Source organism: Acomys russatus, chromosome 24, assembly GCF_903995435.1.
Source record: "Acomys russatus chromosome 24, mAcoRus1.1, whole genome shotgun sequence".
Lineage (NCBI taxonomy): Eukaryota > Metazoa > Chordata > Mammalia > Rodentia > Muridae > Acomys > Acomys russatus.
This window is the reverse complement of record NC_067160.1, coordinates 53,415,736-53,434,479: the sequence shown is the minus strand read 5'-3', so window position 1 is coordinate 53,434,479 and position 18,744 is coordinate 53,415,736. Positions and strand designations below refer to the sequence as shown.

General features: G+C 45.0%; 1 protein-coding gene and 1 non-coding gene across 2 annotated transcripts in view; one reads left to right on the top strand and one right to left on the bottom strand.

Annotated features, from left to right (window-relative positions):
* Sptan1 (spectrin alpha, non-erythrocytic 1) overlaps positions 1-18,744 on the top strand; it is a 66,157-nt gene that overhangs the window by 4,262 nt on the left and 43,151 nt on the right. Inside the window, exons 2-9 of the mRNA XM_051166887.1 lie at positions 7,007-7,246; positions 9,104-9,229; positions 12,856-12,996; positions 13,300-13,446; positions 15,869-16,002; positions 16,101-16,245; positions 16,489-16,643; positions 17,296-17,431. Coding sequence (XP_051022844.1) covers positions 7,010-7,246; positions 9,104-9,229; positions 12,856-12,996; positions 13,300-13,446; positions 15,869-16,002; positions 16,101-16,245; positions 16,489-16,643; positions 17,296-17,431 — 1,221 coding nt within the window. The 5' untranslated portion in view covers positions 7,007-7,009. The remainder of the gene's footprint in view (positions 1-7,006; positions 7,247-9,103; positions 9,230-12,855; positions 12,997-13,299; positions 13,447-15,868; positions 16,003-16,100; positions 16,246-16,488; positions 16,644-17,295; positions 17,432-18,744) is intronic.
* LOC127207791 (U6 spliceosomal RNA) lies at positions 4,406-4,512 on the bottom strand. Its single transcript, XR_007832993.1, has one exon. It is a non-coding gene; the product is annotated as a U6 spliceosomal RNA (small nuclear RNA).

Genomic DNA, 18,744 nt, shown 5'->3' with positions numbered 1-18,744 from the left:
TCTGCACATTTGGGCTCTGACTAAGCAACAAAACCCAAACGGATGAATGGTTTTTGTGACCTTTTGCCTTTGGTGATTACAATTTTTTTCCATAGAGCCAACTGATCCATTTTTTCCTGTGAGTCCCTAAAATGCCTTATTTTGTGAAACAGGACAGCTAGTGTCCAGCCTGAAAACCAATATTCATTTTATAGCATTCCAAGTCCTCCAGCCTCCAGGACATTTAGTGTGCTGCAGTGACTTTAAATGCAAGCAAAAGCAAAGACTTTCATGTTCTCTCTAAATTTTCTTTTCTTTTGCAGTACCATAGAAAGATAAATGACAGAATTATTCTACCCTATAAAATGTGTGTGAGGCTCTCCTAAACCACTCACTTACAGGTGCCAGATTTGTAGAGTCCAGAGAATTTGACCTTTGGTTTGAAAATGGTTTTATCCATAGTCTGTTTCTTTTTTCTTTCTTTCTTTTTTTGGTTTTGTTTTGTTTTGTTTTTTGAGACAGGGTGTCTCTGTGTAGCTTAGGCTGTCCTGGACTCACTCTGTAGACCAGGCTGGCCTCAAACTCACAGTGATCCACCAACCTCTGCCTCTCCAGTGCTGGGATTAAAGGCGTGTGCCACCACGCCTGGCCCCATAGTCTGTTTCTTAACACACTTTGATCCCTACGCACTGTCTCACCATGTTCCCATTGTAGATACATAGTGGCATGTATCTGCTTGTAGATTAAGTGAGGGTCTTTTAAAATTACCCCAAGTATCAAGAAGAGCCTCAGACAGCTGTTTCTTGGCATTTGACTGGTCTGGCAAACAGAGATACCCATGTAAGTCTCTGTTCAGGGAATCCAGTTCAGGTGCTAATGTGTACAGATTTGTGATATGAATGAGGAGGCACTCTTAGGTGTGCTGTATCTTTGGATTTAGTTTGGATTTAGAAATTTCTTGCTAGCCTTCAGACCTTTAGAATCATCTAGATCTGGGGCTGGAGAGATGGCTCAGCAGTTAAGAGCATTGGCTGTTCCTCCAGAGGACCTGGGTTCTATTCCCAGCACCCACATGACAACTCACACCTGTCTGTAACTCCAGTTCTAGGGCCTCTGACAACCTCACAGAGACATACATTCAGGCAAAATACTAATGAACACATAAAATAAAAATGAAAGAGTTAGTTAGTGAGATCTACCAGTGTTGTAAGAATGCTGACAAGTCCTTTGTGTTTATTACAATAGAGACATAGCTGTAATTCTTGTTTAATCCCCAGAGATCAGCTCACATACCTCACTGAAGGATGCAGCTAATGTTCTGACTGCTGCCTTGCAGTATTTATGAATGGCTCACATCTCCCGCCTTTGCTAACATTTATAAAAACAGGAACTTTTCTTTGGTTACTTAAAATGTAACACCTTTTTGTTGTTTGTTTGGTTTTGAGACAGGGTTTCTCTGTAGACCAGGCTGCCTTGAGCGCACAGATCTGACTGCCTCTGTCTCCCGAGGACTGGATTAAAGATGTGTGGCATTTGCCAGGTGGTGATGGCGCAGGCCTTTAATCCCAGCACTTGGAGAGACAGAAGCTGGTGGATCACTGTGAGTTCGAGGCCAGCCTGGTCTACAAAGCCAGTCCAGAACAGCCAAGGCTACACAGAGAGACCCTGTCTCGGAAAAACAGAAAGATGTGTGGCATCATGACCACTTAATGTAGCATTATTCTTATACACACAGATAATACAGTGAGCACTTTGTTTCCCCTCTTTTATTTTCTGTGTACATGCACTTGATTGACAAAGATCAGAGTTGGTTGGTAGCCTGGAGATAAGCTGTCATTTGGCTGGCTCCAAGGCACTTCCTCTGTTACAGTTTTTAGGCAGTTAGTACAACCGATAGGCTGGTTAAGTTCGGAGATTTTTTTTTTTTTTTTTAAGTTTTTCATGACAGGGTTTCTCTGTGTAGCCTTGGCTGTCTTGGCCTAGCTTTATAGACCAAGCTGGCCTCCAACTCACAGTGATCCACCTGCCTCTGCCTCCCAAGTGCTGTGATTACAGGCAAGAGCCACCACTCTCTGCTGGAGATTGTTTTTTCATGGCGTATTTCCCAGATTCTTCCTTCCTGTGTGATTTAAAGGTACTAATCTCATTAGCTTAAGTACAGCCTGGAACTTTGTCTGGAGGGTGCCTTATCAGACTGCTGCATATTGCCAGGGCAGGGGTGGGGTTTTTTCAGTATGCAGCTTCAGTCATGTAAGGAATGTGGTACACTAAGGGTCCCAGAAATTCCAGTACAGCTGACATAGTCTTGGGTATGAGAGGCTGTTTATCTTTGGGTAACAGTAGTTCTTGTATTTATTAAAAAATGATTTTTCATGTCTAGAAATGATCCTTTTAGGAGTGAAAAGAAAATGGGAGTTCTTGCAGCTAAATAGGTCTATCAGGTGAAGAGAATAATAATTTTCTGTAATCATACAAATAAATCTGCAGTGGGAGCGAGGTGGTGACTTTGATATGTCCGACTCTGCAGAGAGTCAGTTGTGCTTGGCAGAGGTCCCACCTTCTGACGTCAGTGGATCTACTGCAGGAAAGAAAAGTCCATTATTGCTTGACCAAAGTACTTGGTATAGAATTGACTCTCTCTACTTCACTGGGTCCACAAAGAGAGCCTTTTAGGTTGGCTAACTTCAGTGGGTACTGTCTGGATGGTCTCCCTGTTTTGGTAGGAGCAGATGGCTAGCAGCAGGCTCAGCCCGTGCAGAGACTCAGGTGGACTCGTCAGTATTATGATGGAGACTGATGTGATTCCCCACCCTGACACTAGAGCTTGAACCTAGGGCCTTGCACATACCAGGCAAGCACTTTACCAGTGAGAACTACCTCTCCCAAGAATCCCCACCCCCATAATTTTGGAGACAGGATCTCAACAAATTGCTCAGGTTAGCCTTGAACTCAGTCTGAGATCCTTTGGGTCTGTAGTTCTGAACCATAAGACTCAGCTCCTAATGTGATGTATCCCCCCCCCCCCCCGGTTTGTTTTTTGTTTTTCAAGACAGGGTTTCTCTGTGTAGCTTTGGCTGTCTTGGACTAGCTTTGTAGACCAGGCTGGCCTAGAACTTAAAGCGATCCACCTGCCCCTGCCTCCCAAGTACTGGGATTAAAGGCCTGCACTACCACCCAGTCTAATGTGATTTCTTAAGAGAGTTCCCTGGCATAACAGTGTGCTTCAGTTACTCAGGTCAGGGGATAGAAGATGAGTTCTGGGCAGCTAAGCCAAGTGTTCTGGTTTTGGTGAGAGACCTGTTTTAGAAGCTAGGTAAGAAGGGGCTGGAGAGATGACTCAGTGATGTTAAGAGTGGTGTGAACACTTTCCTTCCTTCCGTCTCTCTCTTCCCTTCTTACCACCATCATCCCACAATAATATATACTTAATTTTAAAATTACATGTATGTATTTGTGTGTCCAGGGGTGCCAATGTTCCACTATGTATGTGCAGGTCAGCAGACAGCTTGTAAGACGGGGTTCTCTCCTTCCAGTGATGAATCCTGAAACTTCAACTGTGATCATCAGCTGGTAGCAGAGTAGCTTTACCAGCTGAGCCATCTCATGTGCTGGATTATGTAAAAAGATTCAGGTGTCTGACAAACTCCTGTACTTGGACACACATATGCACGCTTATAATACACAGTTGGAGATGTGGTTCAGTGGTGGAATGTTTGCTTAGCATTCAAGAAGTCGTAAGTTAGATGCCCAGTACCACCGAGGACTGGGGGGAAATGAGATTGGAAAGTCGGACATCCAAAAAGAGTAGCTCCGTAGAGTATAGTTAGAAGGACAAGATGCTATAGTTAAAGTCACCTCAACTCAGCTGGGCGTGGTGGCGCATGCCTTTAATCCAAGCACTCGGGAGGCAGAGGCAGGCGGATCACTGTGAGTTCGAGGCCAGCCTGGTCTACAAAGGGAGTCCAGGACAGCCAAGGCTACACAGAGAGACCCTGTCTCGAAAAGCACACCCCCCCCCCAAATAAATAAATAAATAAATAAATAAAGTCACCTCAACTCCTCCCTGGTCAGGTGCACACAGTTCTTACTGAGCTGGTCTTTTCTGTGGGCTGTGGGCAGCCCCCTCACAGGTTTTCATTCCAAGCCCCATCCGCAGCAGGCGACAGAAGGAGGGGAAAGCTCCCAGGAATTTCAGTTAACAGTTTTTATGCCTTTCACACAGTTCATGGAACAGTATCTGGAAGAGGCCTTAGGGCTCACCTGCCCTACTTCCTACCATACTCAGAATCCCCTCTCTGCACTGTACTTTGCTTGCTAGTTTTGAGAGTCTCTCTCTAGCCTAGGTGTGGGCCTACTATCTGGTATGTTTACCAGACTGGCTCTGGTTTTTTTGGTTTTGTTCATTTGTTTGTTTGTTTTTGTTTTCTAAAATATGGAACACTTCACGAATTTGCGTGTCATCCTTGTGCAGGGGCCATGCTAATCTTCTCTGTATCGTTCCAATTTTAGTAAATGTGCTGACGAAGTGAGTGCTGTTGTTTTTTTGAGACAAGATTTCTCAGTTTCTCTGTGTATGTAGCCTTGGCTGTCCTGGACTCAGTTTGTAGACTGGGCTGGCCTTGAATTTACAGTAATCCACCACGCCTGGCACCAGACTGGCTCTGAACCTGTGGCAAATCCTTATGCCTTTGTCTCCTGAGTGCTTAGATTTCAAGCATGAGCCACTATTCCTGACACAGGCTGTGATCTTTATTTTTTATGTGAGTGTGTACATGGTGGGGTGGGGGAGCATGTAGAGGTCAAAGGACAACTTTGTGCAATTGATTCTCTCCTATATCTACATAGACTCTAGCCATCAAACATATTGCCAAGTTTAGTGGGTACACTGAGCCATCTTACTGGCCCTTTTTTTTGTTTTGTTTTGTTGTTGTTTGTTTGTTTCTTGTTTTTTATATGTGTACATGTTTCTGGTACCCATGAAGTCAGAGAAAGGTATTGAATCTCTTTGAGACTGAAGTTATAGGCAGTTGTGAGCTACCATATGGGTGGTAGGAACCTAACCTGCATCCTCTGGAATAGCCGCCAGTACTTTCAACCTCTAAGCTATCTCTCCAGCTTCTCTTGTTTGCTTTTGAAACACCTTACTATGTAACTCAAGCTGGCCTTGAATCTTCATCTCTTGCCTCAGACTCCTGAGAGAAATTATTTTGGTGGTGCTGAGGAGTCAGTTGATTGATGGGTATATGATAAAGACTCTAATTTTAAAGTAGTAAAGGTCACTTGCCATTCTTAGCCACTTTAAGCATAGTAGGAAAGGTAGCTTGTACAGGGTCATACATTGCTGGCATTTTTGCTTTGGTTTGTTTGGTTTGTCTTGGTTGTTGTTGTTTTTCAAGACAGGCTTTCTCTGTGTAGCCTTGGCTGTCCTAGACTACATTTGAAGACCAGACTGGCCTCCCTGAGTGCTGGAATTACAGGCGTGCATCACTGCACCTGGCTTAATTTAGTATTTTAGAAGCTTTTGTCAATAATTTACATCTATTTTTCTATGGTCTTTAAATTGACTAGAAGATAAAATGGTTTCTAATGCTGGGAATGGCACTGATGACCTTGCTAGGCAGCTGCTGTACTGTTGTTCTATATTCCCATGATGCCTTACTCTGGATAAGATCTAAGCAGCATAATCTTTGTTTCTCAATAATAGGTCAGGTTCTCTTCTTGACATTAAATTTGGCAAAATTGCTTAGAAAAACTGCACTTCAACATTAGTGTTTAGTGAAGCCACACTGTTACACTAGCCTTTGCAGTTTCTGTGACAAAGAATAAGAGTAAATTGGGGGGTGGGAAATACATCTCAATTGTTAAAGTGCTTAGCATGCACAAGACCCTTGGTTTGATCCCCAATACAACATAAAACCTGGTATTAGTGGAACATGCTTGTAATCCCAAAAAGGTCAATGTATCTGTAGCTACATTGCAAGTGGCCAGCGGATGATACATCAGACCTTATCTTTAAAAAAAAAAAAAAAAAAAAAAAGCCAGCTATTGTGGTGCACACTTTTAATCCCAGCACTCAGGAGGCAGAGGCAGGTGGATCACTGTGAGTTCAAGGCCAGCCTGGTCTATAAAGTGAGTCCAGGACAGCCAAGGCTACACAGAGAAACCCTGTCTTAAAAAACTGAGAAAACAAAAGGGTGGGGGGAGCCTGGCATGGTGGTGAATGCCTTCAATCCCAGCACTCATGGAGGCAGAAGCAGGTGGATCGCTGTGAGTTAAGAGGCCAGCCTGCTCTACAAAGCGAGTCTACAAAAACAAAACAAAGCAAAAAGGTACACACCTTTTTCCTAGCACTCAGGAGGCAGAGAGGCAGGTGAATATTTAGTTGGTGGCCAGCCTGTTCTACAAGGTGAGTTCCAGGACAGCCAGAGCTCCACAGAGAAACTCTGTCTTGAAAAACAACAGCAAAACTCATACAATAAATTGAAAAGCAAGATGGAAGAGTTTTTTGAGTAAATTTATTAATTAATCTTTGAATGCCAATGATTCCTTTGAATCTTGAAGCCCCTGTAGAAGTAATAGAAACTTACCTCTTCCATTTACCTCTTTCACTTTTTGTTGCCATCAAAACCACCCTCCCCTGAGGAGCCAGAGTAGGTGGGCGCTGTGGGGGAGTTCTCAACCTGTGGTCATGACCTTTTCACAGGGGTCTCCTGTGACCTCAGAAAACACAGATAATTCACATTACAATTCATGACAGTAGCAAATTTACAGTTATGAAGTAGAAACAAAAATAATGTTAATAGTTGGAGGTCACCACAACATGAGGAGCTGCATTAAAGTGCTGCAGCATCAAGAAGGTTGAGAACCTCTCAGTCAGCTATTGTTCGTAAAGGCTTTGTCCCTGCGAGAGGTCACTTCATAGTTTATTTGTTTGCTTGGATTTTCTGATTGTTTTTCCTTCAGAGAGCCTAATTCCACTGTGTATCCTGGCTTGTGGAGCTTATATCAGGGCATTCTGTCTTTTCAGAAAATGGATCCAAGTGGGGTTAAAGTGCTGGAAACAGCCGAAGACATCCAGGAGAGACGGCAGCAGGTCCTGGATCGGTACCACCGCTTCAAGGAGCTCTCTACCTTGCGGCGGCAGAAGTTGGAGGATTCCTATCGCTTCCAGTTTTTTCAAAGAGATGCTGAAGAGCTGGAGAAGTGGATTCAGGAGAAGCTTCAAGTTGCATCTGATGAGAACTACAAAGACCCAACCAACCTGCAAGTATGTCTGAGCTGCCAGGGAGTCTTGCCTCTCAGAAGTCAGGGCCGCCCAATCGGGTAGCTAGAAGAATGTAGGCCAGACACATAGTAAAGACCAACTCTGTGCTCTGAGAAGACCTAGCATAATGGGGGGGGGGGGGTAGCTTACAGGCATGAAGCTTTCTTTTCTGCATAATACAAACCAGTGGTTCTCAACCTTCCTGGTGCTGAGACCCTTTAATGCAGTTCCTCATGTTGTGGTGAACCACAACCATAAAATGATTTTTGTTATTACTTCATAACTGTAATTTTGCTACTATCGTGAATCATGTTAATATCTGTGTTTTCTGATGGTCATAGTTGACCCCTGTGAAAGGGTCGTTCCATCCCCCACAGGTTAGGAACCAATGCTCTAAAGTGGTGGTTCTTAAACTACTATATCAAAGCTGCTGAATTCCAGCAATTTCCAGGAAAGGTCTTGGTAATTATTTTGGATTTTAGGTTTTTGCGCGCGCGTGCATGCGTGTGTTAGTGGCGGTGGTGGTTGTTTTTGAAACAGGGTCTTACTCTGTAGCCCTAGCTGAACTGAAAATTAATATGTAGACCTGGCTAGCCTCAGACTCAGAGATCTGCTTGTCTACCTGCCTCTTACATGCTGAAATTAAAGAATGTGCCACCATGCCTTGCTGGACTGTTTTGATAAAGGCATGCTAACAATATCATTGCTTTCAAATTGTATAGTTAAAGGGGGTGAGAAATAGTTAAATGGCTAAGAATATGCATTGCTCTTGCAGAGGTCATGGGTTTAGTTCCCAGTGTCCACATCAGGCGGCTCACTACCACCTACAACTCCAGTTCCAGCAGCTCTCATGACTTCTTTTGGCCTCTGGGCACCTGCATACATGGCATACATCCACACAGACACAGACTTTAAGTAAATGGTTTTTAAAAGAAAGAAAGAAATGGAATAGGGTTGTCAAGGTGGCTTAGTGTATGAAGGCACTTCCTGTTATGCCTGATGACCTGAGTTCATCCTAAGACCCACATAGTAGAAGGAGGGGAAGAATGCCATAGCATGTGCATGCTTGCACACATACACCCACCTACAAAATAAATTAACTTAAAAACTAAAGAAATAGGGCTGAAGAGATGGCTCAGCGCTTAAGAGCATTGGCAGTTCTTCCAGAGGTCATGAGTTCAATTCCCAGCAACCACATGGTGGCTCACAACCATCTATAATGAGATCTGATGCCCTCTCTGGCATGCAGCTGTACATGCACTGTATACATAATAATAAATAAATAAGTCTTAAAAAAAAAAAAAAACTAAAGAAATAGAATGCAGGCAAGATTGAATGTGGCTTCTAAAGTAAGTGGACTGTGAATGACTAGATTAAACAGAGCAAACACTGTGAGCTAGAAAAGCTGTGGGTGTGGTCCTGCTTTTCTACAAGGGATTAGACGTCAGGATAAAAGCTGCTTCTCAGGGCTGGGTGTGGTGGCGCACCCCTCTAATCCCAGCACCCGAAAGGCAGAGGCAGGTGGATCACTGTGCATTTGAGGCCAGCCTGGTCTATAAAGCAAGTCTAGGACAGCCAAGGCTACACAGAGAAACCCTGTCTCTAAAAAAGGAAAAAAAAAAAAGACATTCACACAAAACAAAAGCTGCTTCTCTGTAGACAAGAAAGTTTGGGCCATTCTGTAGTGTCTTTATAAAACCCGCAGTGTTGAAAGTGCTCACAGAGCAGGTGGTAGAGATGCGGGCCTGTGTGTGCCTGCTGCCTCCCTCACTAGAGGAGATGAGCCTGAGGACAGGGACCCTTAGGGCGGCAACAAGAGGAGTGCTGTTGTGCTTTGTAACACTTGTGTTCCACTACCAGGGAAAGCTGCAGAAGCACCAAGCCTTCGAAGCTGAAGTACAGGCCAACTCAGGAGCCATTGTCAAGCTGGATGAGACAGGAAACCTGATGATCTCAGAAGGGCATTTTGCATCTGAAACCATCCGGGTGAGTAGGAACACTACCTATCTGGTCAGAAGGCCTCTCCTGAAGGAGCAGGGGAAAAAGAGAATGAGCACTGTGGAAGCTCAGCTTTTCCTGACTTGAGAGATTCTGGGTCTCTAGAGAAATCTACAAAGCAGGTGTATTACTGACTGGAAGCCAAGGTTTGCGTATGTGGTAAGGAACAGTGTTGAATTAGCATATGTTCATATGGTAAAGAAGCTTGCCTCTGTGTCAGCTAACTAGTATTTCAGAGGATAATTGATAACCTTGAGACAGGCATCTTCAAACTCTGGGCCTATTTGTTTTTGAGTTGAGAAAATAGTTTTCCTGTGCTTTAACAGTACCATCATATAAAGGGATAAAGTACCCTTTTCTCATTGCCATGTTGAGTTTCTCTTAAGGAGATACTCTGATCTAGCCTATCTTTGAAATGTTTTGTTTTGTTTAGTTTTCGAGTCAGTGTTTCTCTGTGTAGCCTTGGCTGCCCTGGACTTACTTTGTAGACCAGGCTGGCCTCGAACTCACAGTGATCCGCCTGCCGCTGCCTCCCGAGTGCTGGGATTAAAGGCGTGCGCCAACACTGCCTGGCCTACCTTTGAAATTTTATTTTTATTTTTAATTACCTGTGTGTTTGTGCATGTGTATATGAGCACTCAGAGGCCAAAAGAGGGTGTTGGATCTCTTGAACCAGGAGTTAAAGGTGGTTGTGGGCTGTCTAATGTGGGTCCTGGGAACTGAACTCCGGACTCTCAGAAGTATGCATACTTAACCACCGAATCATCTTTTCTCTTTCTGCCCCCCCCCCTTTTTTTTTTTTGTCCTGGACTCACTTTGTAGACCAGGCTGTCCTCGAACTCCCAGAGATCCCCTCTGCCTCCCTGAGTGCTGGTGTTAAAGGCGTGCGCCGCTGCGGCCGCCGCCACCACCACCACCCGGCTCACTGAGTCACCTCTTAAGCCCTTTCACACACTTGTTGATTGTCTGTGTGTTTTGTTTCTTTTGTTTTCTTTCTTTGTGTCAGGCAGTGCTTGACCTGGATCCTCTTTTCTCAGCCTCCCAAATACTGGGATTGTAGTGTGTTTTATTTGGTTGTCTCCAAAGCCACATTGCGTTGAGGGCTCAGCCTTTTCCTAGGTCAAGCATTCTTGAAGATGTAGGCAAAAGCTGTATCCTTCAGCCTCAGCTAGAAGTAAACCAACCCCCACTCTCCCTTGATTGCTGTTTTGAAATTTTAAGTCCCCTAGGAGCCAGGCTGATGGTTTTCAGCATTAGATATTTGTGCCATGTTTGCTCTGCTAGCGTCTCTCTCATGGACCTGCCAATCTACCCACTTAGTGCATCTAGGCTTTTATTTATTTTTTTTATTTTTATTTTTAATTCAGGACAGGGTTTCTCTGTGTAATAGCCCTGGCTATCCTGGAACTTGCTTTGTAGATCAGGCTAGCCTTAAACTCACAGAGATCAGCCTGCCTCTGCCTCCCTCCTGAGTGCTGGGATTAAAGGTGTGACCACCACACCTGGCTAGGAACTATTTTAACTATTACTAGTAATTATTTTTTAAAAAGTGAGTGCCAGTTGTCCTGTGACCAACTGATTAGTTATATTGCATTCATTTAAAAAATATAGTCCAATTAGGTAAATAAAGTCAATTGGCTTTTTATATAAACCTTCCTAATAGAGGTTTTCCTAGGGATTATATAGTATAACCTAGCTACAGGTAGATCCAACAGAATAGACTAAGTGTCTGACTTTGGGGAGAGCGGCCCAAAGCTGAGTTCATTTGTGCTCCCTTTGGAGAGCTTATCAAGGCAACTTTACATATTCTGTTAACTAGCGTTTATCAAGTTGCTGTAGTAGCTATTAAGGTGCTGCAATACCCTTGGCTGAAGTCTGTAGTTTTCAGAAGCTCACAAGGTTCCTGTTTCTCCATGTCATGGAGGGTAGACACACTGAGGCTTAGAGAATTTTGAGTAACTTTCCCCAAAGTCCCACAACTGAGAAGTAGGATTCACTGTTCTCCTCTAATTTCTGGCACAATCTGCTGTATTCCATGCCTATCATAGTTCTTACCCTAATAATTCGTGTTTCTGTATCTCTGAAGTGCCTACTGCTGGCTCATGGCTGTGTTGAGAAATAAACTGAGTCAGAGCCAAGCTTTTCCCCCCACCCTGTCAGTTCTGAAATTTCTTAAATGTTCATTTGCCCTACCTGCTCATTTTCCTGCACTGCAGACAACCTGTGTAGCTCAGCCCTCTCTGACTTTCAGGGCTGGGAAATTTGTGTGGTTGAACAGTGGAGTTGAGGATGAGGTCTGTTCAGTCTCTGTAGCACTGTTCTTAAGAGTTCTGTCATCTCGTATTTGGGCTCACAGCTCCCACAGTGACCCTGACCTGCCTTAGCAGCTTATTTGTCCCCAAAGTTAGCAGTATAGTTTGGCAAGCGGCATCAGCAGTAAGGAAAGTGGGTGGAGTAGAAGGCTGTGTCTGTGCCCTGTATAACCTGTCTTGTCACTGGTTTAGACTTTCACACCATACCGGACAGCTTGGCGCCCCATAGTCACCGCCACCCACATTGGGTCTCACATCCGAGTAGGTGCAGTATTGACTTGTTATGCCTTTCATGGCGCTGTGCAGTGAACTGTGTGAGCTCTCGTTCCTCAGCTTTCTGTTGATGAAGCCCTTCATGCTTGTTCAAAAGACTCCACCCATGCTGACTGTTCCTCTCGCTTTCCAAGTTTTTTTTTTACTCTTGCTGAGAGTGACATCTCAACATGGGTGGATCTGAGATTCCATTTCTGTTTGTGTTTGAACCTGTGTGATATAGTTTCGCCTGTCAGTATTAACCAGAAAACTCAGTGTCTTGGGGTGGGCATTATCAAGGTCCCAAGGTGGGATCAGGTACCAGAACACAGCGCACATGCTGAAATGCTTCTTTTTAGTTTCCCTCTAGTCTTAGATCCTTACTGGGTCTGTGCTGTGAATACCCATTTAGTGAATACTTTATGCCAGTGGCTGCTACGTGCATAAGGTTTGAACTCATCTTATCTTGAGATGTTTAACAGCTGTTGCTGTGAGGCCTTCCAAAGCCTTTTCTGTGAAAAGCAGTTCAGCAGCTGATGGCATTCTTCTACTGTTATGCCAAAATTTTCACATTGTAATTCTTTTTTGTGGGGGTGGGGATGGAGGTTGTTTTTTGAGACAGGGTCTCTCTGTGTAGCCTTGGCTGTCCTGGACTCACTTTGTAGACCAGGCTGGCCTCGAACTCACAGAGATCCACCTGCCTCTGCCTCCCAGAGGCAGAGAGTGGAAGAGAGGATGTGTACCCTAGTACACACGTGGGGGTCATAGGACAGTTTTCAGGGATCTGTTCTCTCCTTTGGCTGTGCCTTCTGGGAACTGAGTTAGCTCCTCAGGCTCAGATGGCAGAAAAGAGTCGTTATCCCTTAAGCCACCTCACCAGCTTTTCTGTTTTTGTTTTTGTTTCATTTTTCCAGACAGGGTTTTTCTTTGTCTTGAAACTCACTATGTAGACCAGGCTGGCCTCAAACTCAGAGATCAGCCTGCCTCTACCTCCCAAGTGTGGGATTGTGCCACAATGCCTGATTTAAAAGTCTGACATTTAACCTCCAGACACGTTTGATGGAGCTGCACCGCCAGTGGGAGTTGCTTTTGGAGAAGATGCGGGAAAAGGGAATCAAACTGCTGCAGGCACAGAAGCTGGTGCAGTATCTGCGGGAGTGTGAGGATGTAATGGACTGGATCAATGACAAGGTATGCTGTAAGGCCTGGTGTGCTAGGCTCCCCCAAGAGGACGGAGCCTCTGTGGGATCTGCCTTGAGAGGCAGTGTTAGAGCAGGTGCTGCCCTGAGTTAGACGAAGGGCAGCCATGGGAGACGCCTTTATTTTGTAACCCTGAAGTCTCTGGGACCGAAGACTGTTAGAATCAGAAGTCAGAGCTTCATAGAGAGTTGTTCATTACAGTGAATGTGGCCCCATCCCTAATATGTCTCCTTTGTGGCAACTTTGTTAACTGACTATTGGTCAGTGACTCTAGCTGGTTCTGTCGCTGAATAGGAAGCAATTGTGACTTCTGAGGAGCTGGGCCAGGACCTGGAACATGTGGAAGTTCTACAGAAGAAATTTGAAGAGTTTCAGACTGATTTGGCTGCTCATGAAGAAAGGGTTAATGAAGTAAACCAGTTTGCTGCCAAACTCATCCAGGTGAGATTGATTTGTGCTATTCACAGCATCAGGGGTCCTTCTAGGATGTTCTGTGAAAGAGAACTTATCTGATCCTGTTTGTTTGTTTTTAAAGTCATGGCCCACTTTAGTTTAATTTTGTATGTGAGTATTTTGCCTGTATATAAGTATATGTACTCTCTGTGTGCCTGGTTTCTGCAGAGGCTAACGGAGGGTCTAAGAGTTAGAGATGGGTGTGAACCTCGGTCTTCTGCAGGAGCAGCAAGTATCCTTACCCTCTGAGCCCTCTGTCCCATCCTCCCTGATTTCTCCCTGCTATTTTTACTATCCTGTCTGTCATGAAGCTCTGTATGTGGACCAGGCTGGCCTCCAACTCCTCCGAAGTGCACCACCACACCCAGCTGTAATCCCTACTCTCTAATGAGCAGGCTTTATAAGTATCTCTTACAAGTATCTTAAAAGTTTTGTCTAGATGTAAGTAAACCTTCATTCTGATTGCTCCTGAATAACATGCTTTTACCTTGTGGCCCTGGGCAGGAGGGATAGAGCTCATCTGATTTCTGTACTCCATCCACTTAGGGCTGGGCAGGATGAACTTTTATTGGGCTTCTAGAATTTGTCTCTGAGTTTCCCCAGACCTCGGACAATGGTGTGGTAATAAATTTCACTAATTCTGGCAGGCATCTGCCAGGACTGGTGGCTCTTCCTTTCTTTAATACTGAAGCTCTTCTGGGCTCTGAGGCCCCAAATCATGAGTGGGCTTTCCACTGGTAGCTCTGGTTTCATTAAGAGGGACAGAGACAGCTAGGTGTGATGACATCTGTTTCCCAGGACTGGAATGCTAAGCATGAAGATTGCAGGTTCAAGACCAGCCAGGGCTTGAGAGACCCTTTTTCCGTTGCCTGCCTGACAGCGATTTTCTCTTTATCTTTTTATTTTTAAAGATTTAATTATTATGTATACAGTGCTGTCTGCATGTATACCTGCAGGCCAGAAGAGGGCATCAGATCACAGGTTGTGAGCCACCATGTGGTTGCTGGGAATTGAACTCATGACCTCTGGAAGAGCAGTCAGTGCTCTTAACCACTGAGCCATCTCTCCAGCTCCAAGAGATAGTTTCATATAGTTGCCCTGTACTACACTATGGTTCAGTGTGCTCTGAAGACATCAAGCAATAGGAAGCAGAGCTTTTTGCTTTGGGGAAGGAAAGGAGTCTATTGAAGGAGTTCAAAATTTAAATTTCCAGGTCTTTGGTGCCTTTGATACATTTTTTCCCGTTCCCCCCCCCCCCTTTTTTTTTTAAGTCAGTGTTTGAGAGGATAGGCCGAACTGCTCAGTAATGTCTTGTCCTTCTAGAGAGCCAGTGACATCTATAAGCCCAGTTAGGCTGGGCAAGCACAGTCAAGCCAAGCCCCCAAGTACACAGCCTGACCTCATCGCATGTCATTTTAGGTTAAGAGAAAACAAAGCATTAGAATGTGCTTGATGGGGAAAGTAATGTTGGCAAGATGTCTCCTGTCTATATCTAGGAATAAACTCCAGCCTGAGAACCATGTTTCTGCCTCATAGACACTCTTATTTTATTTTTTATTTTTTTTGAGACAGGGTTTCTCTGTGTAGCCTTGGCTGTCCTGGACTCACTCTGTAGACCAGGCTGGCCTCGAACTCACAGAGATCCACCTGCCTCTGCCTCCTGAGTGCTGGGATTAAAGGCGTGTGCCAATATGCCCAGCTCCACAGATATTTTTAAAGCTAGGTTTCTAAGCAGTTGAGGTAGATGGAGCTACATTGATGCAGTTACACTAAGTTGGACCCAGTATGTCTGTTTTTATTAAAAAATGTTATTTACTAGGTTTACTTTATTTTTGTGTATAAATATTTTTCCTGCATGTGTATGCACATGCATGCGCCCCATGTAATCCTGATTCCTACAGAGGTCAGAAGAGGACATTGGAGCCTGTGAGACTGGAGTTAAAGACAGTTGTGAGCCATTATGTTAGTGCTGGGAACCAAACCTCAGTCTTGTGCAAAATAAATAAAGCATGTTAACCACTCAGCCATCCCCAGTGTGTTTAATACTGGTACTGGACAGCATCATGACACAGATTTAATCCCAATATTTCGGAGGCAGAGGCAAGTGAATCACTGAGTTAAAGGCCAGCCTGGTCTGCGTAGCGAATCCAGACAGCCATGGCTGTATAATGTCTCAAAAAGAGAGAACGACAACAAAACATGGTATTAGTATTTGTAACCATTTACAGGCAAAGCACAGCCTCCAAGAGATAGAAAACAGTTTATTCAAAGAAGTGGATTCTCTCTTGAGCTCAACTCTCCCTTCCTTTTACACAGACCCAGGCTTCTTTACAGTTAAGCTTTTGAGCCAGGCCCAGAGTAACTTGTAGGGACCAGAGGTGGCAGGTGGATTGGTCCGTTCTCTCTGTAGGAGCAGCACCCGGAAGAGGAGCTGATTAAGACCAAGCAGGACGAGGTGAATGCAGCTTGGCAGCGACTGAAAGGCCTGGCTCTTCAACGGCAGGGGAAGCTCTTTGGTGCTGCTGAAGTTCAGCGCTTTAACAGGTATGGGGCCTGTGAGAACCAAGCAAAGCTTGGACTCCGGTGTCTCCAGTGCACTTGGACAGCTGCATGGCTGGGTTGACTGGTCTCTTCTTCTATAGGGATGTGGATGAAACCATTGGTTGGATTAAGGAGAAGGAGCAGTTAATGGCCTCTGATGACTTTGGCAGAGACCTAGCAAGTGTTCAAGCTCTGCTTCGGAAGCATGAGGGTCTGGAGAGAGACCTTGCTGCTCTAGAGGACAAGGTGGGTTTGCTTGGTTTTGTTTTTTTCAGACCAGGTCTCACTATGTAGCTCTGGCTGTCCTGGAGATAACTACGTAGACCAGGCTGGCCCCAAACTCAGAGATCTGCCTGCCTCTGCCTCCTGTGTGCTGGGATTAAAAGTGTGTGCCACTACGCCCAGCCACAAGGTGGATTTTGAAAGCCACTGACTATGTAAATCAGTTAGCAAGGGGAGGAGAGTGGTGCTAATTGAGTCTGTTTCTAGGTGAAAGCCCTGTGTGCTGAGGCTGATCGCCTACAACAGTCACACCCTCTGAGTGCCAACCAGATCCAGGTGAAGCGAGAGGAGCTGATTACCAACTGGGAACAGATCCGAACACTGGCGGCCGAGAGACATGCACGGCTTGATGACTCATACAGGTAGAAGACACTATCCTTTAGTGTGTAGCAGTCAGAGTCTTTGACTCCTGTTCAGACAGGAGAGGCTGAGGGTCAGTTACAGGTACCAAAATGTACCTGTACACTGCCAGGAATCACCAATAAGGAAACGCAGGGCACTTTCCCTCAGTTACATTAACTTTCTTTTGGAGACCAGCAGCTTTGTAGACTGTAGTCTGTATTTATTGTATTCATGACTTCACACATTCTTCTGTCCACTCTTAACTTTACTTGGACTGACAAGATGGAAATACCCCATAGCTGTTAGCATCATGTAGAAAAGCCTGTTAAGACTCAGTCAGTGAAGAACTGGGAAGATAAAGAGCACTTCTTGCTCACCCTGAATTGGCCCTGGGTATAAGAAGGTTAAAGAAGCGAGTCAATGGCAGTGACTAGCCAGGGCAGAGACCCTATTCTCTAGGAGCTGAAAAGTGTGAGACAAAATGGGGGCATCACCATGAACGGCAGAATGTATTTTTCTGCCTTCTGCTGTCTTTAAGTTCAGTCCACTTTTCCTTTCCCAGGCCTGGGGTTTGTGTGGTGGGCTTTTGAGAACAGAGTTCAAGAGCTCTAGGAAAACTATCTTTTGTCATGGGACCACCACTGCCAGTGACATGCTTTTGCTTTTCCCAAGGCTTCAGCGCTTTCTGGCTGACTTCCGTGACCTCACGAGCTGGGTGACTGAAATGAAAGCCCTCATCAATGCAGATGAGCTGGCCAATGATGTGGCTGGGGCTGAAGCCCTGCTGGATAGGCATCAAGAGCACAAGGTAAGCGGGTGCTGTGGGCACTTAGGGAGGCAGAGGCAGGTGTGTTGCTGGGAGTTCGAGGCCAGCCTGGTTTACAGAGTGAGTCCAGGACAGCCAGGGCTACACAGAGAAACCTTGTCTTGAAAACAACAACAACAAAAGTCTGTCTAGAGCTGTGCTTGATGGTGCACAACTTTAAACCCAGCCCTTGGGAGGTACAAGCTGGAGGATCAGGCATTCAAGGTCAGCATGGGCTACATAACAGGTTTGAGGCTAGCCTGTACCACACGAGTCTTGTCTCTAAGAAAAAAGTCCATTGAATTTTATAATTTGTTCACATAACTTAGATTTTTGTTGTTGTTTGGCTTTTAGTTCAGTATTTCTCCAAAGCATGTTATATTGAAAACTAGTTATCTATGATTGGGGTCAGGGAGATGACTGAACTGGTGTAGTGCCGCAGGGCAGGCGTGAGAGCATGAGTTCATCCCAGTACCCACAGACCCAGAGCACTAGGCTCACTGACCAACCAGCCCTGCAGTCACTGAGCTCTAGACTTCGTGAAAGATTGTCTCAAAAGTAAGCTGGTGAGTGATGTAGGAACACGCAGGATGTCAGTCTCTTGCCTCTGTACACACATACATAAAATGTTGCCTTTATCTTCAAAGGTCACAGAGTTGTAATAGAAAAGTAATAGTAAATACAAGGTAATAGACAAGAAATCTTTTTAAAGGCTATGCAAGTTGTTTGTGGAGAAAGCTGTAAAGCTTTTGATAAGCCAGACTTGGAGACAATACATGTGTTCTTTCTTATAAATAATTTAGGCCTAAAGTGTGTGTAGGCTATAAAACTAAAGACAGGACTATAAAAGGAGAGGAGGAGAGCTCAGGGGGTGCAGAGGAGTAGGTAGTAGAGTGCTTGTGACATACAAAAGAAGGGGAGGCTGTAGAGGACAGTGACGGGAACAGTGTAATGACATGGAGACATGAAGGGAATGCCATAACTAAACTTGCCTACCTTATATGGTAACTTCAGTCCCCATCTGTACCCCTAGACAGGGTTTCCCTGTGTAGCCCTGGCTGCCTTGGAACTGGCTCTGGAACAGGTTGGCCTCAAACTCAAGAAAGCAGCCTGCCTCTGCCTCTGCCTCTGCCTCCAAAGTGCTAGGGTTAATGTTTTAGACCATCACACCTTAAAATACTTAAAAGAATTCATAGGATGTGGTGGTGCACTTCTTCCCTCCTCCCCCCTCAAAACAGGATTTCTCTGCAGCCTTGGCTCTCCTAGACTCAATTTTGTAGACCAGACTGGCCTTGAACTCACAGAGATCTGCCTGC